Here is a 27,138-nt window from a genome sequence, read left to right as displayed (position 1 = left end):
ACTAACATATCTAGCTTGCCAATTTGTTTAATCCCAATGTAATATATATTACATTATAATTTTTCTTCTTATGAGCCATGACTTTATAGTTTATTTGTCTGGACTCTTTTTGTCTTTTACAGACTGTCAAAACATCTCAAGTATCATTTGTTTTGCCTGAGATAGCTAGCATTTAACTACCTCAGAGCTAGACATGTAAGGCAACTTCTATATTTATTTTCTCTCAACACAGGCTACAGCAGTTAATAAAGACATGATTTTAGCATATTAGCTGTTTTATTATAAACATGGGGTTTATTTACACACAAAAAAAGGAATACAAAGAGACCGGCCATTCACAGAATAGGCCTACCACAGACAGCAGGTCAAGGGAGATGGCCATGCTGGATACAGACAAAATGGCTGCCACATCATGTTGCAGGAGGACACTGTATATTAGTGGATATTGGTAATGCATCACATCATGAAATCGTGATGAAAAATGATGAACTAAGATGTATTCACACTGGACAAATGATGGATACATGAGCTATTGCCACAATTAATTCTTTTCCTTTCGTTGTGTTAGCATTAAAGCTTACAAAATTGCATTTTGCAATGGTATGAAATAAAAGTTATGAAAGGGTATAAAAGGTTGACATGTATGACATGTTATGTCATACATAACACCTTTTCTTCCATTTCTTCAAAAATCAATAATATTGTAATTTGGTTTAGGGTGAGGTTGAGGCAAGATCAATAAAGCCGCCATCTTCTGCTTGATAACAGGAACAGGCTAATAAGGCCAACATTTTCTGGCGCTGGGGAGCCCGGGGATCGTTGTATCACTGAGGCACGAGAATAAAATGATCATTTATGTTGCTCATGTCTACAGCTAGGTCTGTGGAAAAGCACAGCTTCTGCTAGATTTGTTGCTAACATGTCCATGCTAATAACCCTGGCATGTTGTATTTGGTATAAAAGCTTGGTTTTATCAGAAAAATTGGCTTGGGAATCAATGCATCACTTGGACAGGAACCTCAAGAATAGTATCATTCTGTGTTTGTGGAACAGGCAGTTACATCCATGTAAGTATAGAAACCTTTGCTAGATGTGTTGCTAACAGGAACATGCTAATAACGCTAACAAATTGTGTTCAGTATAAAAGGCTGACTCAGTGAAAAGGCCTGGGGCAGGATTACTACTACTACTACAACTACTAATAATAATAATATTCAGTTTGGGGTATGGTTGTTGCTACATCTGTGACAAAGAACAACTTCTAGCTACTAGATTTGTAGCTAACAGGAATTGGAAATGCTAATACTTTTACTTTTCTCAGAATAAAAGCCAGTCTCTACAGGGAATGTAGTCCTGGGGTGTTTACCATTGGGGCAGAAGCCCTGAGGACTGGGTGGAAGCATTCGAACCCTTCAGAGTGCCAGTGTTCTGCGTGGCCTGCGCCAGCTTAACCGCAGCTGCTAACTTCCTGTGTACAACGATCCAATCACAGCAGGGGTTAAGGGCACCGTTAACATTATCATCATCCTCACGTTCTTCATCACATTTGAAGCAGCCAGGTGAAAAAAAAAAAAGCTTAGCACTAATTTAGCAGGCCAGCATTCAAAGAAGGGCAGCGTTCAAGCTAGTTCAACTTGCAAATGTTAGTGTAAAAAAAAAAAAAACCTAAGCTCTGTCCTGTTGGCATGTGCGCACTAGCAGATGAATTCAAATTTCAAATAAGAGTCCAACGATAGGAAGTGAATTTGTTTTGGAAGGCATAATGATAATGGAGATAGAGATGGGATGAAGAGCAGAATTCAGTGAGTGATGTTTGCTTAAACATGAGATGGAAATGAGAAAGCAAAGCCAGGCAAGACACAAAACACACCACGGCACATTCACAGATTCAAAACCAAGCAGGAGCATAATTACATGACGGTATAATCATGCCGTACATATGTTAACATTTACATTACACATCACTGCAAGTCAGTTTTCTATTTGTCACTGTATGTGAGTGTCAGTTGTAGAGCACTGTGAAAAATGTTACTGTAACAATGTTGTCATAACTGCAGCAATATAATGTATATTATCCAAATTTGTACATGAACATCTCCATACTTACACATTAAAGGTGCACTGGACAATATTTTACTGATCTTTCTATTAGAAATAATGCGAAAAATAAATGTTAAATAATGTGTTCCTAAAAAAAACCCACAGGATTGTACTGGATTCCTTGGTTATAACCCCCCCTACTATTTTTCATGCATTCATTCATCTCCAGTAATTGTTGTATCCTGGTCAGGGTCTCGGTGGATCCAGAGCCTATCCTGGGAACGCTGGGCATGAGTAGGGAATACACGGCAGTCCATCACAGTGCACCATGCACACGCACACACAATCATACATCATAATCATACACTCATTCACACACAGTTACAATTTAGTACAGCTAATCCATCTACTGGCATGTTTTCGGGAGGTGGGAAGAAAAAAAGAACCTGCTGTACCACCATGCTGCCCTTATACTATTGTAGTACTATTGTAAAAAAAATTCTAACTAAAAAACTGCCCAATGCACCTTTAATTAAAGTCAGAGAGAGAGGGAGAGAGAGAGAGAGCAAGGTAGTAAGCATTGAAACAGAAAATGAAAAAAAAAATCGATAAGATACCAGAGAGACAGATAGAAAGAGGGAATGAGAGAGAGAGCTATTAATGCATCAATAAATTGAGTAGTAGTAGGTGTGTAGATGCATTACACAGAACAGGAAACCGTCTAAAATATGTATCACTGCTTTTTCTTTTTGTAACACAGACCCAAGAGAAAAAAAGAGTAGATTTTTGTCCTTAAGAAGCTTTATTCATCCGAACAGCCTGCTTTGGCCTACAACAGCTACAGGGTAAGCCATTAAAAACATGATTAGGCCATTAGTATTGGGTTAATAGTCCAATAACCAATTTCAGCAGCCTGATCATTTATGGTAGTGTAGCTGTAAAAATTATAAAAATAAAATATAACTACAAGTCACTCTTAACAGGCACGGCTCTGTGAAGTGAAAGAAAGAGGAGGGATGAAGAAAGAAGTGAGAGAAGTGGCTGATTTTGAAGCAACATGTTCAAGCTTTCAAGACAGAGAGAGAGAGATAGAGAGAGAGAGACTCTTCAGTCATAGGGCTGTATGTTAAACAGTCCCAGTCTCACCTATAAATCCTGATCCTCTTCATTTCACTACTACCTGCTTTTATTAAAGGCTGCCATAGAAAATGAGAAGTATTCCCACTGATTCATAGTTTAAGAATGTGGGAACTAATTTAATCAACGAGGAGTTAATAAGAAACATGGTCTTTAATAATTACATTTCCAATGCACCATGACAGTAACTATATTGGTGTTGGAGAGTTAATTCAAATGAACTCATGTCCTTCCATGTATAATGACCATGAAAAACTGTGATAGAAAACATATGAGATACCATGTGCCATAAATAATAAACCTATCCTCGCCTGCCAGATAGCAGGAGTTTGTTTCTCTCAGTCTGGCTGGAAATCCTATGTCTCACATCTTCTCTCTCTTTCTTTCTTCTCTTTTCATCCTCGTCCTTCTCACACAAAGACATCGACACATACACAGGAACAGAAACTACCAAAGGTAAAGCAGTGCAGCTACTCAGTGGTACATGGCTTACAAATAAGCTATGAAAAATGTGCTGGCTCTCAAATGGACCAAACACACACACACACACACACACACACACATACATACACACACACACAAAGACGCTCAGAGCAGAGACTGATCCATTTTAGGCACTTACCTGGCTATGTGACGCTTTCCCAAGAACCTGAAGTGCTGGAGACAGAGTCTATCAGGGGTAAGATGGAGAGATTAGATCGTGTGAATACTGAGATGCAAATAGAATATGCAATGTACCGAGAACAGGAAACAGCGCAGAGAAACACTGTGAAAGATGGAAATATGTTAAGTGATCTTCAGATCCTTAGTTGTGACGCATTTCCTTACAAAAATATGTGTGTTAAAACTAATAGGAAAAGTTATAAAGTTAGAAGAGGGGTGATTTTCCACAAGACCAGACCCTGACAGTTTAACAAGTTCATTTTCTGTGGATTCTTTCTTTTATTTATGCATTTTTTAAAAATCTATTTCCCCCCCATTTACACACACTTGAATCCATTTACCTAACCACTCACACTTCTTCCAACCATCCATAACTTGTCCTTCTATCCATCTTTCCATCATTATATCCATTGATTATTGTAGCTATCAATTCACCATTTAAAAAAGAAAACTTACTCTAAGATGTTGAAGAAGTCTGAAATCTCCTGTTGAATGGCTCGGTGCCAGTATGCAACCATGACGTCTGTAACACAAAGCATATGCCACGCCCACTCGCATTAAAAACACACTAGTCAGAACTGTTAATGATAGGAATTGTCTTTATCTACAACGTTAAATCCAGGAAAATCAAGGGATATTGTCTGATTGGTGTGTATGTCTGAATATTGTATGTAGGCCCTGATCGCTCACCTTCTGATATGGTTTTCATAATATGCAGGAAACACATAAGCAGACTGCGCGTCTCTGCCTGGTCCAGTTTGTCAAAGCGTGAGCCAAAACCAATCAAGGACTGAGGCCTGGTGAACTACACATAGCATATCAGTATCGTGTTAGGAATGCGTTACTGTACAGTGATAATACTGAGAATATACCAACAACTCGTGTCTCTCCTGACCTTTTCACATCCGTCCATCTTCTCGCTGTTGCGGTCACTGTTGCTGGGGTTGGACTCAATGCTGATGAGCGAGCCTCGTGAATCAGTGTTGTTAGCCGTGGATACAGCAAGCGATGAAAACACTGAAAGAAAGAAGAAAGATGGATGGAACAGATGTCTACCCGCTTACGATCTATACGTATAATCGATGTCAATCATGTGACCTGACGGTTTGTTTTAGTCATGTTTGTGAGTGGTGATTGTGTGCCTGAAAGCATACAAGCATTAAAGACTTGTGTCCCAAATGTCCTTGTTTTTGTTTGCCTGTGGCGTCGCGTACTGGGGTGCACAAGCACCCTTTATGTGTCCTTACCGTGTCCTTCAGCTATGTACATGTGCTGCCTGTTTCTGCCAACCGTGTGCTCACACTGAATTTACTGGCAGAAGGTGAAAACAAAATCTTTTACTGTCTAGGTTTGGTAAACCTGTTCCTGCTGTAGCCTTAGATTCCTTTCCGTGGCTTAGAAGACTGGAACGTGAAGTGGTCTTCTGCAGTTGTAGCTCATCCAACATCGTTCTGAGATGCTATACTACTCACCACAGTTGTAATAGTTGAGTGCCTATTTGTTTTACTGTAAACTTCAGCTCATCCCAGGCTGGTCATTCTACTCTGACGTCTTTCATCAACAAACTGTTTTTGCCTGCAAAACTTCTGCTCATTGGATATTTTTGTTTGTTTGTTTTTTTGCACCATTCTGTGTAAACTTTGGAGACTGTTGTGCATGAAAATCCTAGGAGTTTCTGAAATACTTAAACCAGCCTGTCTGGCACCAACAACCGGCTGACGGTCATAACCCCAATCCTAACCCTAACCCATTCTGATGTTTGCTCTAAACATTAACAGAGGCTCTTGACCTGTACATGCATGATTTTTATGCATTGTGCTGCTGCGACACCATTGGCTGATTGGATAAATGCATGAATAAGCAGGTGTACAGGTGTTCCTATTAAACTGTGTTTCGAATGTATATTTCTCCCATGTTAAAAAAAATAAATAAATAAACCTTAAACAATACTGTAAAATACATAACAATATTTGCAATACTTAATATGAAAGATTGTACAAGGCAGCGCCTGAATTGAGATGATCTGACATGGAGTTGATCTGTTAGAACCTTACACACCTGTAATAGAGTTGAGCACCTCCTTGGACAAGGCGACATCTACGGAGTTTCCATGACGAGTGCTGTGACCACTCTGACACGCCAGTGCTCCTCCTCCTCCTCCTACACTCACATCATCTTTGGAACCCTATAAAGAAAACGTATTTTAAGTGGCAAAACAAGAATTAAGCTCGGAAGAACTCTCACTGAAGAACTCTCTAGTATTTACTCATGACTGAACCAGTGTTATAGATTTTACTGCAGAAAATATTAAGGATCATGCAGGCTCTTCAATAAAACAGAAGTTTTGGATTCATAAACTACATGATTCTTCAAAAAAAGAAAAAAGTTGCATATATGTACGACAGAACCATTGGTTAGGTCAGATCATCTGCTGAAGTTTATTATTTTATTATTTTACAACACACCCTGCCATGTTTTATTCCTCTGATACAACAGCAATTTGTTCACATTCAGATGATTATTATATATTTTTTTTAAAAATGACTGGTCATATTTATTTGTATTTTTTATTTAACATCAACAAAACAGGTTAGTTTCTATTATCGCTTACGTTATAACAGTTATAAACCGAGTTAAAACACAGTTTGTCATGCTACCAAGAAACCTCCAAGCAAGGAGACTTTCCAGTGTCGGAAAACCTAAAGTTACAGCTTTAGAGCTGTCTGTTATAAAGCACTGACACTGGAGACTCCTTCCAAAATTACTAAATCAATTCTTCTCACAGAATATTTCACCATTAATTATATAACTCACATTACTATGAAGCAAATCCTTGTGTAAGCTGTGTACTACTGAAATGATAACATACTACAATATAAACCTGCAGCTGGAACTGCAGTCAGTAGTACAACAACTTATGACCCTTCAGGATTAAGAATTTGACAGCAGTGTTGTATAATCATCCACTAACCTTGCCTGTGTCCCGCTACAAAAGAATATTCAACGTGAGTTGTCTACGTTCATAATGTGCATGAATTTGAATTAATAAAGGAAGGACTTAGGACTATTATTATAGGTATGGAAGTCATTCATAGACACTTTTAGGAAACAAAAATGCATCCACATTTAAAACTGTTATACCCACTTCTTTATAAATGCGGCCTCTGGGCTGGATTTTTGTTGGAATATGCTACAAACATAAATTAGAAACAGTGAAGAATGTTCTGGTCCTTTGAAAACTATATCTGACCAGAAGACGGATACTGAACATTGTTTTATTATTATTTTTTTACTGAAATTCAAAGTTAAGAGCCAAAAACATCATCATAGCTTCTCCATATTCCTAAATGTGTGTGTGTGTGTGTGTGTGTGTGTGTGTGTGTGTGTGTTTGATTTACCTGGTCACTGGAGGTGAGATAAATGGGGAAGAGGTCCCTGAGGAAGAAGCGTGGCATATTGTCCAGGATTAGACCATACAGGGGCAGATACAAAGAAGCGATCCTGGCCTGCTTCTCCTGAACACACACACAGAATTGCTGTTCACACACAGACAACTGCAAGACATAGGTTTAAAACAATAGGTACACCAGGGACAGCATATACAATGTTGACTTTAGCATGGACTTTTTCTCAGGGCAATCTGTAAGCCTGGCTGCAGCTCAGCATCCATTTATTTTTCACACACACACACACACACACACACACACACACACACACATGTCCCAGCCTCTACACATACATGGGTGGAGGCACCGAGCTTTAATATTTTCCTGCTGTTTCTGTGCTTTTCTTTCCAGCATTGTCCCCCTAACCACCCCCCCCCACCCCCCCCCACACACACACACAGACACACACACACGTTTTAAAGTACCATACTACAAAATGGCTTTATTGAATCTGCTAAGAACATAAGATCAGACAACTAGTCTCACTGAAAAATCGTCATAATGCCTTATATACTACAACCGAATGCATTTTCATCAAGAGGAAAATGGTGTGTGTTAGCAGTCTCTGGCACATGCAATGCTTTACAGGAATTCTGTCAATGACCCTGATGGAAAATTCCCATGTGATTCCCATTGGAGTTCATGGGTCACCATGGGATCTCTATGTAAAGTCAAGGGACCCCATGGCTCCCTTGCATGAGATACTATAGTAGGGTCATGGGAAATGACGACGTGTACGTAAGACGCTGGTAAAATGAATGGTATCCCACAAAATAACTATCCTATAAAAATCAAATTGGAATCCTGTGGAAATCCTATTCAAATTGGTAGTCCACAAAAATCCATTAGAAAACCCATAGAAATAAGACCATATTCCAGCGGGTAACCCAAAATGAAATCCATTTGGACTGTGAGAGTAATAAATAATAAACCATGGACTCTTGTTACAATCCCATATACAGTGGTTCCAAGTTACCAAAGGATTCCAATTAAATACACATTAAATGTATACTGATTAGAATCCAGTGTAAATATATACAAACATGTCCATTAGGTGGCAGAAAATGAAAAAATAAATGCAGGTCCTACATTTCAGTGCATCAAGAATAGAGAAGAACTAAAGCGAACATGCTTGGGATCGATAAATACTTTTGCGTTGGACAGTATGGGATTTTCCTGATTTAATCCACGTAAAAAAACAGATATTTCATATTAAAGAAGAACATACAATAAGCCCCTGCTGCATACTGTCTTGGATTCCCCCTTGACGTTGCAGTTCCCTTGAAGATAAGTTTTGGTTCCTGTTTCTCTTTTGGTCCAGTTCCCACCCCCACCTTTTCACTGGTACTCGACTGTGTCTTTGTAGCATTATAAAGTCTTATCATGCATTTTTGTCAGTAAGCCTTGTTTTTTGTACTAGATCTAGTTCTGCGATTTCCTGATTTTGACTTTAGTTCCCATTTCTGATTAACCTTGTTTGATGCTTTCTGCCAGTGTTTTGACCTTTGCTATGGACTTACTGTATGACTGTTGGATTCGCTCTAAATAAAGCACATACCACGTTTATGCACTTGTGTCCTGCTTCTACTCACTGCATGTTGCACATACCATCTGTCAAATGCACACTGGCTAGAGAATATATATTTATTTAACTCTATATAAAAAAAAATAGTTATGTGTGAACAACTGTTTCACACTAACTTCCTTATCTCACTGGAGATCAGCACTTTCTGAATGCTTCGTGCTTTGTACACTGCATTAACCAATCGCAGGTTTGCAATCAGATTGACGTATTTTCTCAGCAATATGACTCTGAAACCCTTCATAAAACCTGTAGAAGAGGAGTCACAACTGATCGTCACCCCACGTCTGGGTATTCCAATAGAAATCCCCTTTATCATATATCAAGACAGAATTATACCAGCCTTTACACACCAAATACACAGAACCATTTCTACTTAGCACTAACAACTGACAACGGCTCTTTTATGGTAAATGGTCTGCACTTATATAGCGCTTTTTTAACCTTAGCAGTTCCAAAGCGCTTTACACTGGTTCTGATTCACCCATTCACTCACACACCAATGGTAGCAGAGCTGCCATGCAAGGCGCTAACTTGCCATCGGGAGCAACTTGGGGTTCAGTGTCTTGACCAAGGACACTTTGGCATGCTGAGTCATGTGGGCCGGGAATCGAACCACCAACCCTACAACTAGTGGACAACCCGCTCTACCACCTGAGCCACAGTTGCCCAAGTATCTTTTAGTATCATTAATAATAAACCACATTGCCCTTATAAATCAGGGAGAATACAGAGCAAGATGGTTTTAAGAAGGTTTTAGGGATACCTTCAAGGCGTAACGGGAATCCAGGGAGTGCTTGGCCATCAGGTTCTTCAGGCTGGCCAGAGCCAGGTGCCTAATGTCTTGTTCATCTTGGAGAGCCAAGCCGAGTTCCCTCAACAGCAGACCTGTCAGGAAATGTTTCCTACAGAACTCCCCAGTCAGGTTGTACTCTGGCATATCCACTAGGGGATGAGAGAGAGAGAGAGAGAGAGAGAGAGAGAGAGAGAGAGAGAGAGAGAGAGAGAGAAAGAGAGAGAGAGAGAGAGAGAGTTGACATTTAAAGTGTAGCCAGTTAGAGGAAATCAACCAAACATCAGATATTCACAGCCAGTAACAAGGTGGGATGATGAGCTGAAACAGTCAGACTCACAAATGAAGCCACAGATGCATGATGTTCTGAAATGTTTAACCTAACGCTATATAAGACGAGACCAAACTTGAGATAATATTCTGTTTTGGTTATGTCATCATGAAACATTGTATACTAAAGACATATTTACTTAATATTAATTTAATAATTACCCTGAGCACTTTGCGTTTCCGACGAGGCCTTATCTGACGAGATGAACAGAAATGGAGGAAAGAATGTTAATGCGATGTTGCCTGTGTTAATGAGGACAAGACCAATGAGGTTGGAACAAGGTGTGGCTTTTTAGCCGGCTGACCTGGGATTTGAGCGGAAGGGATGGGCAGGCTGAGAGGGATGTAGTGCTCGTGGTTACACACCTCCCTCAGGAACTCGAACTTGAACTCGCACAGCATCTGCGTAAACACGGTAACAAAACAGGTCAGGATTTGGGCATTGATATATAGAAGGTCAACGCTATGCTGGAACCGTGAATTTATGATGATAATTTTACATGCAAAGCTTTGGCACGTCTATATGGATTGTGCTACCTTGTTGTCACTGTTTGCGATCATGTTGATGTAGTTGCTGATGAGTTTGAAGGTAAAACCTCTGTCCATCAGATTGAAACAGCGCTGTGAAAGAACACATACACTCAGCCAGTAATCCTCAGAATAAATGATTTCAAATCAACATCTGAGATAAAACCAATCCCTTCTGGCATTTTGTTTCTCCAAATATCCTTCCATGTAAACTTGACATCTGGCATCTGCATCCAACTAGAAACACCTTTTTTAAAATATATTTTAAATGTTAATCTCTGCTCAATTGAACTTTTTCTCAGTTGAATATTTCTCTCCAGCATTAAGGCTTAAAATAGCAAAAAGCACAGGTGCTCACTTTTACGAAGGCAGCAATAGCCTGGCTGGCACTGCGAGTCTCGTCGGGCAGATCTTTGCTTTTCCAGTAGATGTGATCTGACATGGTCATGATGAGAGTCTCCAAGTGGCTCTGGAAGGTGCCTGGGAACCGCTGCGACCGAGGAACCTGTTTCCATACACACACGACCTTTTTTTTAACTGAAGTCAAACTGGGTTGTACATGAGATATGAAGTGAAAACAAAGTGCAATCATATAGAACTAGTTCTGTAAGATAAGAATATTGTGCCTCCAAATAAACAGACATATGATGTGAACAGTTTACTTTGAGCTTTTCAGAATCGACAAGGTGCTGGGCCATGGACTTCGCTATGATTTCCAGAAAGAACCAAGAAAACTGTACAAGGAAGGAAATGGAAGAAATCATATGTGAGATATAATCGCTAAGTAGATATTTCCAGTCCATGCAGGCGTGTATTTCAGAGAGAGTCGGCCGTGTTTTCTCACCTTGAGGATGTTTTTCACAGCCGACTGCTCATTGCTCTTCAGGTCTGAGTTCATGCCTTTTGCCAGCTCCTCATGCACGGTCCGGAATCCATGTGCCTCAGTCTTAAACACAAACTATTTAAATAAAAGCACACAATATGAAATATGCAAGGTGTGTTTTCTCACACACCCACACAAAAACACTTTAAAAAAATCATTTTGCAAATTGCATGTCTTGCTTCACATGTTGCATGACGTGACATCTTCACTGTAAAATGCACAGGTGAACCGACACTTAATAATTCAGGTCCAATGAATATGCAGATTGGAAACCCTCCATGCCCCGCCCATTTGCAGTGGTAAACTGGTGTTGCATGGCCTGTATTTGCATATTCTAACCCAGTGTTCACCTCCCTTGTTCCTGGAGATCTTCCTTCTTGAAGACTTTATCCATAATTGTGCCCACCTAACCATCTAATCATTGCTTTAAGAAGTTCTTGATCATCTAAAAAAGACGTGTTCGATTTTGGTTCGAGATCAAACCTGCAGGAAGGCAGATCTCTAGGAACAGGGTTGATGACCACGGATATTGTCTTTTATGCTCTCATGTTCTATACTGCCTTGGATTTTGCAAGAAGAACTCTCTAATGGTCAGTAATCACCGGGAAGGCGGAGTCAACCATAGAATGACTAATCTGTACATTCAGATGAATCATTTTAACCCGATGTACACAGTTGCAAGCAACAGAACGCGACACGGAGCCATGATTTCGGTGAGTACGTCAGGCAACTATGTGACAGTTTGACAGGCAATATTTGAAATATTTTCTCAATTCTATGCAAATTAGGTGTAAGACCTATCTTACGGAGCATGTAATCTGATCTTTCAAATAGCTCCCATTAACTCTCTGAAGAACAAAAACGCATAGATGCATTACGAAGGAAAATAAAGCTTGGAACGACGTACTAGAGATCGTTGGTGTCGCTGGTGAGTGTACAGTAGGTGGTTAGTATAGTTAGGTGGTGTTGCTAGTCTGTCAACAAGGCTAGTACAAACCCTAGCATTTAATATGTGAAATGAAATGTGTATGCGATGTGTATAAATCGTATAGTGGGATATTGCCTAGACATTTTGACTATTACTGTTTCTCATCTGAACTCATGTGTGAATGCAGGGTAAGAAGGCTTTAATCATAATTTTTTTTTTTATAAAGTTAAATGTGACTCTAAAATGGAACTGCTCTATTCCCAGAAGAAATCTATTTTTCTTGGTCTTTGGTCTGGGTGGGAAGTGGGATGGCAGCTTCTGTGTGTGTAAACAACATGCTATGTATAGTGTATACACAATAAAAGCAGAATGAGTAATCTCAGTGCTCTCTTTCTTCCCTCACTGCACACACGCGCACACACACACACACACACACACACCCACATGATTGATGCAGGATGTGGCTGTTTTTGATGGCTGCTGTTTTCATTCTGTGCTCCACCTCATATCCTCTTAATATTTGTGAAGCGTACATATTCATAGTTGCGAAACCTCATACACACACATGCATGTGCATTATATTCACACACAGATACACACCCTGCAATGCAGAGCACTAGCAGAGCAAAAACCTCTTGACTGGTTACCAGCGCAGACGCCATACCAATCAGTTGCCATGGTTACACTGCCTTCCTCACAGGTTTACCCTTTTCCTCCCGCCTTTCTCCTCTCTCTCTCGGTGTCCTCGAAAGATTGAGTGCTTTCCCTGGTTGTTTGCACCGAACAATAAACAGGTCCTGTTTTTCTCTCTTGCTTGCTTTCTGTTTCTCTCTCTCTCTCTTTCTCTCTACACCATAAGAAATCACTTTACATTGTCATCTAGAGCTGAGTGTGTGTAGTTCCATGTCCAAATGACTCTTTGCGTATTAGCTTCCTGTCCAGAACTGTCTTTAGTCAAGCATGTCTCTGTGATAACTGCAACTGCAGTCATGCTATTAAACTTGTATTCACTGAAATGTGATTTTACTATAAATACAGTATATAAGCATGGCATTTTTACTTAAAGGTCTTGCAAGTCAGAGTAAAGGAGATGGTTCTGTACTACTTAGTATTCTCATGCAGCATTTTTTTTAAAGGGGAATGTACACACCTTTATGTAGGAGTGCAAATAGCGGTCCAGGTTTTCTTCATGGCACTTGGAAAGGATGTGAACTAGGACCCTGCAGAAAAAAACAAAAGAGCGGCCTTAGAAAAAAACAAAGTAGAATTGATGGCACCGACTGCAAAACACAGCCTCAGTGATCGACACATAACCGTATTTATAAAAGTGAAAGGGTAAAAATACTTCATATACTTCATAGTCCATGTCAGATGCTCCGTGCTTCATATAATCATGTAAAATTTTGTAAGATCTTTAAGCTATGTTTATGCATCTTGGATAAATGGATAGTCGTGGCTTCTCTAATAGACCTCCATACCTGGTGGTGGTAGTGGTGACGTCATCGGAGTCGTTCTGGGTGAGGACTTTAAACAGCTGGTTAAAGAGGATGGGCAGGAAGCGAATAATTACGTGGTTCCTCTCCATACTAAGGAGGCCCTGATAGGGGAAACCAAACAGAATCAGATTCGTCCTTGAGAGAATTTATTCGATGGAGAAAAATTCACTAGAGATTCAGTTTACCTTTAGGCAGTTGAGAAAGTTTGAGGTAGGTGGTTGTGAGAAATCTGTCTCTCGTTTTTGGCACTGCTGGAAGAACCGGTTAAGATGGGGGTCCTGCAATAAAAAAAAAGTACAATATTCTAACTGTACTCATGCTGACGACACATGGTTATACTGTATTAAGTGCAAATGAAAGAATTGTATTACCTGAGTGTATACCGTGGACAGTACCAGCGTAGACACCTTGAAAATAGGCTTTCCTCCATCTACCCATTTCACATCGGATCCGTTCTGGGAAAAGAATCGTTAAACAGATATTTAACTTATGCTGCTTTGATGTTTATATCACTTAAAACTCTGGTTCTGGCAATTCTGGTTCTGCCAAGATATGATATCATTTCACTGGACTGGAAGAATCGAATGCAGGAGAATTTAATTTGTTTCAGACATGCTAATCAGAAATTCAATCATTCTTTCTTTCATGTTGGGTAACCGCTTTATCCCAGTCAGGATCTCGCCAGATCCGGATTCTATCATGGGAACACTGAGCGTGAGGCGGGAATACACCCTGGATGGAATACTAGCCCCAGGGCACAATGCACACACCTTCACACACACACATACACATACAAGGAGTAATTCAGTGGAGCCAATCCACCCATCGGAATTTTTTTTTTTTGGAAGGTGGAAAAAAAAGAACCTATAGAAAACCCATAAGAACATGGTGTGAACATTGCTTCACCACTATTGTGCTACTGTGCTGTCTACTAATCAGAAATCGGGTTAATAGTGCTATTTTCCAGTCATCCATGAATGGATATGTTATTAGATCATCAGTCTCAGAGATTTCCCCTCACGCAGAGCGCTGGAGCTGAAGCCCGAGGCACAACAGAGCGCACTTCCGGGTTCATTGACAGCGACTTTGTTTACATTTGACACGTGTGTTTGTTATGGTTTATGTCATGTCTCCACCACTGTTATGTTATTGGATGTCTCCCTCACGTGTTCTCATTAATCTCAGCTGTTCTTGATTACGTTTGTTACTTAACCCCTCGTGTGTCTTCAGCAATGTTTAGCACGAAGTATTGTAAGTGTCTACTTAATACCAAGCCGGTTGGTCCTCTCTTTTGTTTCATGGTTTGACCACATTATTGATTCACGTATTGGATTTGTCTGCCTGATTTCCTTTAATAAAGCTTTTTAATGCACATGCATCCTACATCTCTTCCTTGGATAACGTGAGAGTCAGTAAGGATGGTACACTTACAGTCCTTCAGTTTATGTTGGTTGAAAATCGTGAGTTACAAAATAGGAGATAACTCTATTAATGCTCAGGTGTAATTCAATTAATAGTCAATTATAATAATATTACTTTAACCTAAACAACCATTTGGGTGAAGCGTCTTAGTCAAAGTTGATTGTTTATCTATAAAACTATTTGTAGTTGCTTGCATTTGAATGTCTTCTTCAGTAATTCCAGTTTTAGAGAAAAAAGTACCTTTCTAGGTTTCTTGTGGTTAGAGTGTGGTTAGTAAAGGCAGAACCCAAATGCACAAACACAGTATTTGCTTTATTAGGGTGAATCTGAAAATCGTTGTCATGCAGGAGTCAGAACACAAGGGTAATCGGTGATCAGAAATCAATAGAAGAGTAAAACTTAATAACTTAATAAACTTAATAATAAGAAGAAGTAACGTAATAGTTACAAAAATGCATGATAAGACTATACACAGACTAAATAACTAAGGGCTAATGCAAAACAGGTGAACACAATGTGATAACAATCCAATGACAGGACAGGGGCGGAGACAGACGTAGAACATGCGCAAGCAGTGTGTGGCACAGTTCCAAGAAGGACATCAATAAGAACTCATGACATCAAGAGTTTCTTGGATAGTTAAGGGTTCTTAGCTTCCTACAAGGGTTCTATTAGAAAGGGTGATCCTTTCTAATAGGAAAACACTCAGTTATATGGACAACCAAAGAATCTCTATCGCTCCCAGATTAAACCCTGGGTATATCTGCACATCACAACATGCCCTTCCCTAGCACTGTGAAACACGATATAATTTCAACCAATCATGTCATTCAACAATGTTCTGTACTCAAATTCATTTGATTCTTTTGAACCCCAGCCCACCTTTTGGACCGATGGACCACAGAACAGATTTTACACCCGATCAAAGCACAGGAAATTCAGATGAGAATCAAATCCCATGAGTGGAAATCGGCATTCGATATTTACATAATACCTCACTGTCTTGCTCTCACCTTACTGGATGAAGACTCTTTAATAAGCAGGTACCCAGTGGGTAGAGTGCATGAGACTGGGACATTAAACTCCTGAGATGTCAGACGGCCATCCTTCAAAAGTGGCAGCCATGCATAGCCCACTGATTAAGACACACACACACACACACACACACACACACACACACACACACACACACACACAGTTACAAGTTGTTACATTTCATAGCTGTATATAAAATAGCTTATAGCTTTCCTATTTACATAGACTATTAATTGCACCTGGAGTTTCAAGAGCCTCTTTCTTCTTCGAGCTGGTCTTGGCATTGATATCACACGTCACGTGAAAAAACGAGAAGAGCAGATGGTGTTTCTCATGGAGCTGTGTGGGCAGCTCAATCTTCACCTATTATCAGAGCAAAAGAATACTCAGACACGTCAAACAAAACAAGAATGGGCCTGTAGAGACAGCAAGACTACGGAGGTGTCTAAAGGAAAGAACCTCGTCATAAAAGTCTGGGTTCTGCGAGTGGTGAAGAACTGTAGAGCAGGCAGCTGTGGTGAAAACTGGACCTCCCGGCTTTCCGTAGATACACTGTAGAAACAAGATGCACATGGAAAATCTCTATTTCCGATCAATTCTTGATGAAAAGGAAGAAAAGTGATGGACCTTTTGGACTCTTTACCTTAAGTGGTTTGGCATGCTCTTCGTCAGAGTTTCGAAACTCTACATAAACGGCGATATTCCGGGCCTGTGAAGAAAAAGGGTGTAATAAAATGTTTCAAAATATCGGCAGAATACAAAGTGCACACTGGGATGAATATTTTTATGTATGAAAAACACACTAGAAGAATACAGCTTATAAAATACAGTTACGGTTAAGTATTTTTATATATTGTATTTATATACAGATTATAAAGAACTCATGCACTGTCTATTTATAGCGATAATCTAAATTAATATATCTCTCAGCAAATATTTGAATAAAATGATCTTATTATATTGGCCAACTGTTCTGGTTCTTTTTTTAAAATTTCAGCTATACCTTGGCAAAGCTTTTCTGGCTATCATATTTAAGGTGTTTGGGGTAGACGTAAATGTGGTTCTTGTAAACTCGGTAAGGTTGAGCGAATTTGGCTGAATCTTGCAGGAACTCTTCGACTTCCACCGTAGGAGCGTGCAGACTGCAGTCATCGAATGGCTTCACAGGAACATACGACGATGTCACGGCGTCTGAAGGGTACAAACGCCTCGGGTTATAATATGACAGTCATGCTTTTTCTTAGTGGAGCTTAGTGGACGCATCTTAAAGGTGAACATTTAATCTAATAGCATGCACGGTTGCAATGCAGAACAAATGAGCAGGATCACACTTAACTATCAGTTCAAATATCATGCGATGTTTTGTACATTTTATAGCATTGGCTGTTCCATCTTTTTTGATGTAAAGATACCCAATATACTGTATCTTAGCCTCAGATTTATCTCAAACTTATCTTAACCTATTTAGCCAAGATGTACTAGCAGTACATCTTTACTAAAAAGTAAATCATAATCAATAATATCGTGTCAAAATGTGCATCTTAGCCTTACACAGTGTACTTATATTTCCAACTTGGAAAGTATGTAAGTATGCAGTTAATACTTGTATGAACCATATTTTTACCCAATAAGGTCAGAAACATTATTGCACCTTGACAATCTTGTAATAGTGATTTACAGTCAGTGCTGTGTAAGGAGTTTCAAGGAACGAACTGGTTCTCATACATCATTCGTCAGATCAGATACGTCAAACATCACGCCCCGACAAATGAAGTCTGACTACAGAGTGACAGACAAGAGCTATCAGCCAATCAAGCGAGAAAGAGAGGGAGATAGTCTATATGATCAAATCGATTGAGTTTTAGCTTTTGTTTCTTGCTGAACAAGTAAGAACATTCATTTGTTCTCTAATTAGGTGTGAAGCTAGTGAATGATAGTCATCTGGTTTATCCTCACTTTGGAATTTGTGTCAATACCCAGTTGCATAGTCAATATTGCTAAAGGCATTGCGATAGTCATGAAGTGGACAACCAGTTGCATTTTAATGAATTTTTTTAGCTCTCTTTTATGGCAGAAATGATGTATGGGCACTGCTGCTTGATCAGGCAGTCATAGTAACCATCACATTCACAGCTGGGACAATTTCACAACAATATTGTAATACTGAGCCATTGTGAGGCATGAATCCCAAACTGTATACCACCATACTAAATTGTACGCAAGAACATTTTAGGTGTCCTTAATACATAGGCATACTACTTAGTGCATATCCAGTACCTTTATATTCTTGACAGTGTTTATATGAGTACTGTAAGTCTTACTGGGATGCTCCATTGGGACACAGTCCACACTGATCTCTAGGCTGCCAGGAATGGTCTGGAGTTTACTGGTCTTCTCTGCCCTGTAATACAAAACCCAGCATTCTCCTTATTCTACATGTATTAGAGATGGGTAAGTCACCTTCCCCATTGTGCATGAGAACACTGAGGAACTTTGTGTTTGCTGTTGGTGTTGAAAATTCTGCTGTACCTTCTGTACTCTGTGATGAGCTTAAGCAGGTCTTCGGTGGAAATCTTGTTGCTCTCCTGCTTGAAGAGAGGAGAGAACCGAGATTCCCGGTCCACCATGCCCTGGTTATCCTTAAATACTGACCTGAGTAAATGAAGACATCGGGACAGAGAGAAAAAGAGGTATCGATTTAGCGAAAACAACTTCACAACTGGCTAACGCAAATTCCACCAAGATTTCCGTCCCACATACTCTAACAACAGTTTAAGTTATCCAAGTGAAAACATGTCACAATTTCCACATTGCTATGTTTGAGTGGTTGCAATTTTGTAGCATTGCTCAGTCTGGGTCAAAATATGTATGGTTATGAGTGAATAAAAGGTGATGGCGCTCACCTTACAGACCACGCGAAAGGCATGCGGTATTTCCCCAGCTTGCTACAGAACTGCTTGTTGGATTTCAGCATCTTTTGAACAGTCTGGAAAAGAAGATAAAGAACTGCAAAAGTGGAAATCAAGGAAAATATCCTGGTGTTTACAATGTGAGAAAAATGACCAGAACGTTCTCATATTTCGCTCAGATCCATATGTGGTCCAAGTTGAAATCGAAGGTGCCTCATTTTTGGCAAGCTGCTACAAAGTCTGTAGGATCCATTTAGACTAAGCTAAGGACAATGTTTTCTGTGAAGAGGCTGGGGATATTTTAGTTTGATTGGTGGAATTCTAATACCATCTGGGCTCTGAATGATGAAGCACTTAAAATAGGACTTTACAAGATATTTCTTCTGCAGCTCTCTGAGGGGAAGGAATGCACAAACAGAACCATGTTTTCAATAGTATGGCTTTGTAAGTACAACAGAGACTTCTGTTCTGGATCATTATTAGTGCCTTTATGGATCGTTCCAGGGGAAATATATGGAGGAAACATGAAATCTAGCGTACTGTACATCATGCGGTTCAAATGGATGGATCCCCAAAGGGGAAAGCAATAATGTTGGGACACATTTTAAAAGATGCAGACTCCCCTTCTCTTTGTATTCATTTTCCATAACTATGTTCCAGCAGTATGCAGATATACTATATACGGTTTACCAGGCAAATCGACCATTTAACTAGCTGCCATGTAACTTTTTACTGATCTGTGAGGTACTGTGCATGATTTGACCTCCATAGGATCACCGATCACTTACCACATATTAGATTGGTGATGGACCAAATCAGGATCACAGTAATGGATATTAGTACAGGATAGAAATATTTTTCTGAATAACAAGACACCACTGCATTTATAACTAGTCTATACAAGCTTTCATTTATTGATACTGTTCATTCATTTCATTTATTGAACAGTATATTGATTTATACTGTTGTGGTCTCTAACTGGGATTTCCTTCGATGACCAAATCAAATCAACAAGACAGTCAACAAAACAACAAAAACATATATTTCAGAAAGAGATGGGTTTAATGTATGATAAAAAAAAGAAGTAGCTAGATGTAAAAAGAGATGTAATGTTACCTTGCTGTTGTCTGTGTTCTTAATGTAGGGCTCTGTCCCGCTTGTAATATTACCCATAAGCACTTTCTCTATTCGGGCCACCATGACGATATCCGTGTGAGGATTTGTGATGGAGAAGATAGCCTGAATCCATCCACAAACACAAATAAACATAAACACCCACACTGATCTAACTGTCTCAGATTTAAAGATAAACCTCCAAAGAATTTCCTGTGTGTGTGTGTGTGTGTGTGTGCATGTGTGTTATTCTCAGTCACGCTCTTACACTTGAATGACTCTGATACCTGTTTAGGGAAGCATAACCAGTCCTCCAGTTCCTGACTGAGCTGGCAGTCGCCACTTCTCTTCTCTGTCGGTGACTTCAGACCATTCTCCTGCACTCCGCCATGACCTCCAGGTGTGCCCTGAGATCCAGGGTTTCCCAAGCCACTGAGCATTTTTCGTACAATCTCGTGGTTGAGGTCCACGTGAAAGTCAGCCGAGACCTTTCTGTTCTCTCGCATGTCCAGCAGCGCCAAAGTTACAAAAAAAGGCTCGATCTAAACAGAGACAGCAGCCAGTTATAGAGGAAAGAAACAATAAATATGCCAGTGAACTGAAGTCGCAAAATGACAAGTGTATGTGATATGTGTTAGGGTTGTCAAATGAAGTAATCAAATGCAAATGCAATCAGTAGTGGTGAACTATACATTCATATCACATAAACCTCAAAACTGTTTATCTATTAAGCTAAGAATATCACAAGGTAATATCATAGCATATCTATTACAAATGTCATGTTTGTTATTTCTATCCTGTGTTCGGTTTACTGTCTGTGCAAAGTTTGCAAAGTAGGTTACATCCTGGTCCTCCGGTTTCCTCCCACCTCACAAAAACCATGCTGTTATTTGGACTGTCTACACTAAATTATCCCTAGCTGTGAATAACTGTGTGAATGTGAGTGCATGGTTGCCTGTGATGGACTGGCTCCCCCTTTACACCCTTTAGAATCTTCAATATTCCTGCATAAATATAACAGGTACTAAAAGTAGATAGCAAGAACCCAATTAAACAAATGAGATGAGCATCAACTCTTTCTTTTTTTTTGGAGGTCCTCAGAAAGCTCCTTTGTTCATGCCATGATACACTTCCACAAACATGTGTCGTGAAGAACAGACTTTGATAGATCCCTGTTCTTTAAATAAAACAGGGAGCTCACTCACACCTGATCATCACCCCACTGATTGAAAACACCCGACTCGCCTTCGAATTAACTGCTAATTCTAAACTGCTAGAGGTTCACATACTTTTGCCACTCACAGATATGTAATATTGGATCAAATGACCAATTTCTGCCTCATTTGTTTAATTAGGTTTTCTTCATCTACTTTTAGAACTGTGAAAATCGGATGATGTTTTAGGTCGTATTTATCTGCAGAAATATAGAAAATTCTAAAGGGTTCACAAACTTTCAAGCACCACTGTACATAGTGCACTAAGCCCAATAAAATGCCATTTAATATTCAGCATACAGTAAAAGAGTGACTTCAATAAGCGAGTTGAAAATCGTTACCTTGCCTTTGAATATTTAAAGTGTGTAAGTTTTTTTAAACTTTAACAGTCGTGTATACAGCATATCCTGTGATCATGTGTGTGTGTGAGCTCACATTAGTGACGGGCTCCGTCTCCGCCTCATTCACACAGCCCTGCAGTGTGAGGTTGAGAGAGCGGCAGTAAATCATTAATCTCTTTCCCAGCTTCTCCTCGAAAGGTCGGATGTGCGACGGCTCCCCACAATCCCCCCGTGGACTCCTCAAAACCTAGAACACACACCTCTGATTTTAAGTAGCAGCAATTAGAGCTAACCATTATGGTATAAAACCCGTTTTGATGGGGAAATTGGGTACTTTATACAGCATGTCTTAGATAACATATACAGTATGACACATTCAACTAGACTGCAGAAGATGATTCTCAAAGCTGAAAGCTGAATTTTTTGTGGCCATCACAGACAGAATTTCTAAATTAACTGCAGGTGTGTGTGTGTGTGTGTGTGTGTGTGTGTGTGTGTGTGTGTGTGTATGATGGGAGACATACAGGAGTATCAGGGTCCAGGGAGAACAAATTCAGTCTCTCTTCTCTTCTGGCTGCTCTCACTGTCTCTTCAGTTTCAGTTATGTACTGATAGAACAACAAGAAGTGTTAGTTTAATGGCATGATGTTAAAATGTTCATAATGAAGAATACTAACCAAGATGATTAGCAGAGATGTCTGAGGAGCTGGACGTTACCTTAGCTAATTCAGGATTGATTCCGTTTTCTGTCGTTTCCTCGTTTTCAGTGAGACAGCCGTTATTCGAGGACAGATCAAATACATCTGAAAAGATGGACACATAACGTTAAAAGTGAGAAGAATTATTCATACTGTTATCTGGATCACTATGTCACATGATCGTGCTATTATTCTTAAGACCAGAAATACAGACTGAGCATTTAACTACCAGTCTTTTTATTTATTTATTTATTTTTACTTTCAGATCTGCTAACTATTTCAGGCCTGGAATGTAAACAGGTCTAACTTTTATACGCACCAAGGCTACTAGACAAAGAGATTCTACAAAGAGAAAGACCTGCTTGTTCAGGGTATGCAGAACCACGGTGCACAGTGAATGAACACCTACAGTCCTGAATCACCACCTGCAGTGTTTATTTGTGTCCATATGGACTGTAGGTGTTCATTCAGTGCTGGGAATTGTGCTGCGTAGAGAGAGAGAGAGAGCAGACACAGAACAAGGCTAAAAGGAGTCATTCTGCTCCAGGGCACACGCTGATTCAGCTCCTCTTCATCCCTCAGTCTACTCATCAAGATTTTCACTTTCTTCTTGCTAAAAGAAAGCCTTGATTGTGCAGCTAAGAATTTCCTCTTAACCGACCTGAACTCGAAACTAAGAACTATATCTACACCAGACTGTTCCTCCTGTCATGTTGTAAAACATCAGTGAAACAGATTAGTTCCTGTAATCACTAATGTTATAATGGCAATGAACAATCATTCCTCGCTCAGCCTCTCTTCTTCCCTTTCTTGACAAAACAAAAGGCATCTCCTAATTTTTGTGGAGCAACTGCCTTTAGTATGGAGCAAGTCCCTGGGAACATTAAGGTATTAAAGTGAGCACGCTGATATAAACCTGTGATTTGATTTACAGCTAGTCCTACTGTCAGAGCTGCTGCTGTAGAAAAAAAAAACCGAATCAGAGCCTTCTGAACATTTACATTTACGACTTTTTAGCAGACGCCCTTATCCAGAGCGACTTACATTTATCTTATTTATACAACTGAGCAACTGAGGGTTAAGGGCCTTGCCCAAGGGCCCAACAGTGGTAGATTGACAGTGCTGGGGTTTGAACTCCTAATCATTAACCCAGAGCCTTTAACCACCGAGCCACCACTGCTCTACAGTGTTGTTACTGAACAATCAGGATGGAGAATCTAAAAATGTGGCTGTATGTGACTGTGAGAATCTAAAAATGTGGCTGTGGTTGGACTAATAATTAATGCAGGCATTTGCACGTTATATTTACTTACAGTTAAAGGTGAGAATGTATAGAATTAGGTTAGAGAATTCTTAATAAATGAACTGAGAGGCAGTGATGTGTGGCTACATGACAGGAGGTTATACAGTGCAAACGAATTCAGCTAAATTTGTGTTTATAGTCAAAGGTTTATGATGCAGTAATTCAGCACTTATAGACGTCACAGAAGTGTGAACTATTATTTATGCAAAACCTGCCTTACGTCTGAGAAACGTTCACTTCACTGCATTATACAGCTCCAAACTATGCTGCTCCACTCACTGTTCCACACTGTTTCATAACTGTTAACAGATCTGGTCATTTAAAGGATATGAATTTGATGCTGCAAGTTTTAGACTCACCGTGTCTGGTGTCTGTCAGGTCCAAGCTTTTGCGGTCCAGAGCGGTAACCTCGGGTGGGCTGATCTGGAGGATACGATTTAATGTGTTGATCCAGTCCTCCATGTCCTGCTCGCTCTCTGCTGCAAGCACAAAGTATGTCACTTCGTTCATCTTCAGCTCAAAGGCGTGCTTCCTCAATCGGTTATTCTGTAAGGACAAACAATGATCAACTGTCAGGACCTTGACAAGGACATTTAAGCTCAATGTGAGCTAAGATGACCACCTTCTGGGTTTCCATTGCAAAATACTAGCAATAAGAAGAGCCTTGGTGGGTTTTACTGTCTATACCCGTTTTATTTGTTGTGTTGTTAATAAGTATTCGGTACTAACCTGAACTACCCCTGTGCATGAGTCCAGAAATATGCAACCTTTAGGCTCCTTTGAGATTTTCTCATCTTTGTAGAAGTTCATGATGTAGGAGTTGTCAGTTAGTTGTGTAAGTTGGAAATATCTCCTCTTGAATGACTGCAAAGACAAAAGTATAGGTATAAGCATAAATAACAACAAACCACATGCATGTATAAACCACTAGTGTAATGTTCAAATCAAATGTGTTGGCATATAACAACAGACCTTTAAGTTACAGGCTCTAGAATGAGTTGGCAAAAATAAAATAAAATAAAAACAATAACCAAATGTTTTATGTATGGGCAGACAAATCTTTCTACCTTGACCAAGTTTCAACACAGTAACTGACTGGTCTCATAATCAGAGTATAAGGTTTAGTCAGTGATTTTGGTGGGAGCTTGCTGAAGCTAGTTGGACTGAATCTCAAAATGCACACAAATACAGTCAGGTCCGTAAGTATATGGACAACGACACAATTTTTGTTATTTTGCCTCTGTACACCACCACAATGGATTTGAAATGAAGCAATCAAGATGTGATTTTAGTGTGTAGATGTTCAAGCTTTAATTCAAAGGGTTTAACAATAATATTGCATTAACTGTTTGGGAATTACAGCCATTTAAGAATAGCAGTCATTGACTGCAAAGGGTTGACATCCAAGTATTACAAATAATCCTAATATTTATGATTATGCTAGTCTGTCCAATTACTTTTGAGCCTGTGAAAATGGAGGGATTCAATTTTCTAAAAGATGGCTGTACAGTAATTCCTAAACGGTTAATGCAGCATTTTTGTTAAATCCACTGAATTAATGAACCACATCTTGATTGCTTCAATTCAAATCAATTGGGGTGCAGTACAGAGGCAAAATAATGAAAATGGTGTCCCTGTCCAAATACTTATGGACCTGACTGTACACCTGCTCTGTGCAGTGTTTTCTTGGGGGATGTAAACATGTGTAAAATGCTGATCCCACCTAGTAATTTGCTCTACAGAGAGACATGGTATTTGGGCCAAACTGTGGCTAATACACGTCCACATTTCCTCATGCTAACGTCCTTAAAATCATTCATTACAAATAGAGAAAATTTCATACTCTTTCACTAATTAGTCTTATGGCAAATATACAACGGCAAAATGTTGAACGTTAATCACAGTTATTTTGCATGCTTACAAAAATGTAAAATATTGTTTAGTCCCTGTGTAATCCTTATGAAAATAATCAACCGATGTCTATGGAAACATGGAGAAGTGATGTGAATTATTGCTGCATTTCAACACACTGCATAGCCAATATGGCCTTTTAAATGCAAATAAAAATGATACACGAAGTGTCATAGATTCCATTTTTCTTCCAGGCTTTATTCATTTATTTACTTTCCTTCTGTGTTGCCTCATTTTTTAATGAAATATGAAACATCTTATATAATAGACTGACAGCTAGTTCCAGCTAGCATGCTAAGAAGGTTGTCTGAATCATCTTTTAACTAAAAATAATCCCTAAAAGAAGCCAGAAAGCAGAATTCAATGATATAAAGTACTTCCCCTACGGAAAACAATCTTTATGTTAACAGCTTCTTAACTAACGTGTCAGCAAGTCCAGAAAGTACAACCATCTTATATTAAGATGCTAGCTTAGCTAGTTTGCCTAAAAAATGTTGTAAGGTAACTTGTAATTATCCTCACAGAAGACAGACACCAGCTTTTGATTTCCTCTTGCTGCTGGTATTGAGAGTAAAAGCCTATGTTTTCTCACACTTAAAAACAACAACAACTAAAACCCAAAGATAAAGACAGATTGACTTTTAGGTAGATAGTTAGCAAAGTCAAATTTCTGCTAGTACGGTCATGCGACAACTTTTAACAAATTGTGCTTTTCATTACGAACACTAGTATTGATACAGCGTGTTCTTACAAACAACCTCGCAAGGTAGCTTCAGCTAAGTGTGAGGTGTGAATAAAAATAACCACACAAGTCCACAATCGCTCTACATCAACATGCATGTTCCATAAAATGTGATAACTCTAAACCAGTGATAAGTGTTACTTTTTTTTTACTCCCTTGCACTCAGGCAGAAAGTGTGCATTGTGAATTGAAACTACATTTTAAAACAATGAAATAAACCCAGAACAGAGAAACAATGGTAGACCATAAGTTAAGCTTAGCTGTGGTTTAGCTGTGAGGTAAATATATTCAGAGCCAGGCCTGTTTATGGAGGAGGAATAAAATAAAAAGTAAAGTGCAATGAGACTACTCATAGGAATTGCATTATCTATATACTGTATCAGGAGGAGTTTTATGAGATAGGTTTGCGCACTCTTCAACTTTTCTTATACACTCTATCAATAACAATTCAGACACGATGTACCAGATCTCATTAGCTGGAAATCTGAAATGGATAGATGATGGCTCAACAATGAGCTTGCTGACATAATGGAAAAACAAATGTGCTTTTTACAAGCCAAACGTTAAACTGCATTAGTACAATGACTGCTTGTGGGTTGTGGAGGTTCTCATCACATTTATATG

The 27,138-nt window shown here is 39.4% G+C and overlaps 1 protein-coding gene across 7 annotated transcripts in view; it reads right to left on the bottom strand.

Annotated features, from left to right (window-relative positions):
* Window positions 1-27,138, bottom strand: part of dock10 (dedicator of cytokinesis 10) — a 110,921-nt gene that overhangs the window by 12,881 nt on the left and 70,902 nt on the right. For 4 of the 7 annotated variants that reach the window (XM_017495833.3, XM_017495830.3, XM_017495829.3 and 1 more), the window contains exons 7-40: window positions 24,591-24,725; window positions 24,221-24,407; window positions 22,578-22,663; window positions 22,385-22,468; window positions 21,955-22,107; window positions 20,593-20,847; window positions 20,309-20,431; window positions 19,187-19,269; window positions 18,813-18,935; window positions 18,605-18,684; window positions 17,287-17,474; window positions 16,927-16,992; window positions 16,743-16,835; window positions 16,523-16,646; window positions 16,262-16,383; window positions 14,198-14,281; window positions 14,012-14,104; window positions 13,809-13,927; window positions 13,481-13,550; window positions 11,364-11,477; window positions 11,182-11,253; window positions 10,878-11,024; window positions 10,529-10,612; window positions 10,297-10,393; window positions 10,154-10,186; window positions 9,635-9,813; window positions 7,239-7,355; window positions 6,986-7,030; window positions 5,899-6,025; window positions 4,736-4,857; window positions 4,531-4,645; window positions 4,297-4,363; window positions 3,800-3,847; window positions 1,367-1,468 (exon numbers count right to left, since the gene is read on the bottom strand). In XM_017495833.3, coding sequence (XP_017351322.1) covers window positions 1,367-1,468; window positions 3,800-3,847; window positions 4,297-4,363; window positions 4,531-4,645; window positions 4,736-4,857; window positions 5,899-6,025; window positions 6,986-7,030; window positions 7,239-7,355; window positions 9,635-9,813; window positions 10,154-10,186; window positions 10,297-10,393; window positions 10,529-10,612; window positions 10,878-11,024; window positions 11,182-11,253; window positions 11,364-11,477; window positions 13,481-13,550; window positions 13,809-13,927; window positions 14,012-14,104; window positions 14,198-14,281; window positions 16,262-16,383; window positions 16,523-16,646; window positions 16,743-16,835; window positions 16,927-16,992; window positions 17,287-17,474; window positions 18,605-18,684; window positions 18,813-18,935; window positions 19,187-19,269; window positions 20,309-20,431; window positions 20,593-20,847; window positions 21,955-22,107; window positions 22,385-22,468; window positions 22,578-22,663; window positions 24,221-24,407; window positions 24,591-24,725 — 3,737 coding nt within the window. The remainder of the gene's footprint in view (window positions 1-1,366; window positions 1,469-3,799; window positions 3,848-4,296; window positions 4,364-4,530; window positions 4,646-4,735; window positions 4,858-5,898; window positions 6,026-6,985; window positions 7,031-7,238; window positions 7,356-9,634; window positions 9,814-10,153; window positions 10,187-10,296; window positions 10,394-10,528; window positions 10,613-10,877; window positions 11,025-11,181; window positions 11,254-11,363; window positions 11,478-13,480; window positions 13,551-13,808; window positions 13,928-14,011; window positions 14,105-14,197; window positions 14,282-16,261; window positions 16,384-16,522; window positions 16,647-16,742; window positions 16,836-16,926; window positions 16,993-17,286; window positions 17,475-18,604; window positions 18,685-18,812; window positions 18,936-19,186; window positions 19,270-20,308; window positions 20,432-20,592; window positions 20,848-21,954; window positions 22,108-22,384; window positions 22,469-22,577; window positions 22,664-24,220; window positions 24,408-24,590; window positions 24,726-27,138) is intronic. The other 3 variants (XM_017495832.3, XM_017495831.3, XM_047162829.2) reach the window with 2 other exon arrangements.

Source organism: Ictalurus punctatus, chromosome 20, assembly GCF_001660625.3.
Source record: "Ictalurus punctatus breed USDA103 chromosome 20, Coco_2.0, whole genome shotgun sequence".
In the NCBI taxonomy this organism is placed as follows: domain Eukaryota; kingdom Metazoa; phylum Chordata; class Actinopteri; order Siluriformes; family Ictaluridae; genus Ictalurus; species Ictalurus punctatus.
Note: the sequence above shows the minus strand (reverse complement) of the source record. Positions and strands in the feature narration are given on the sequence as shown.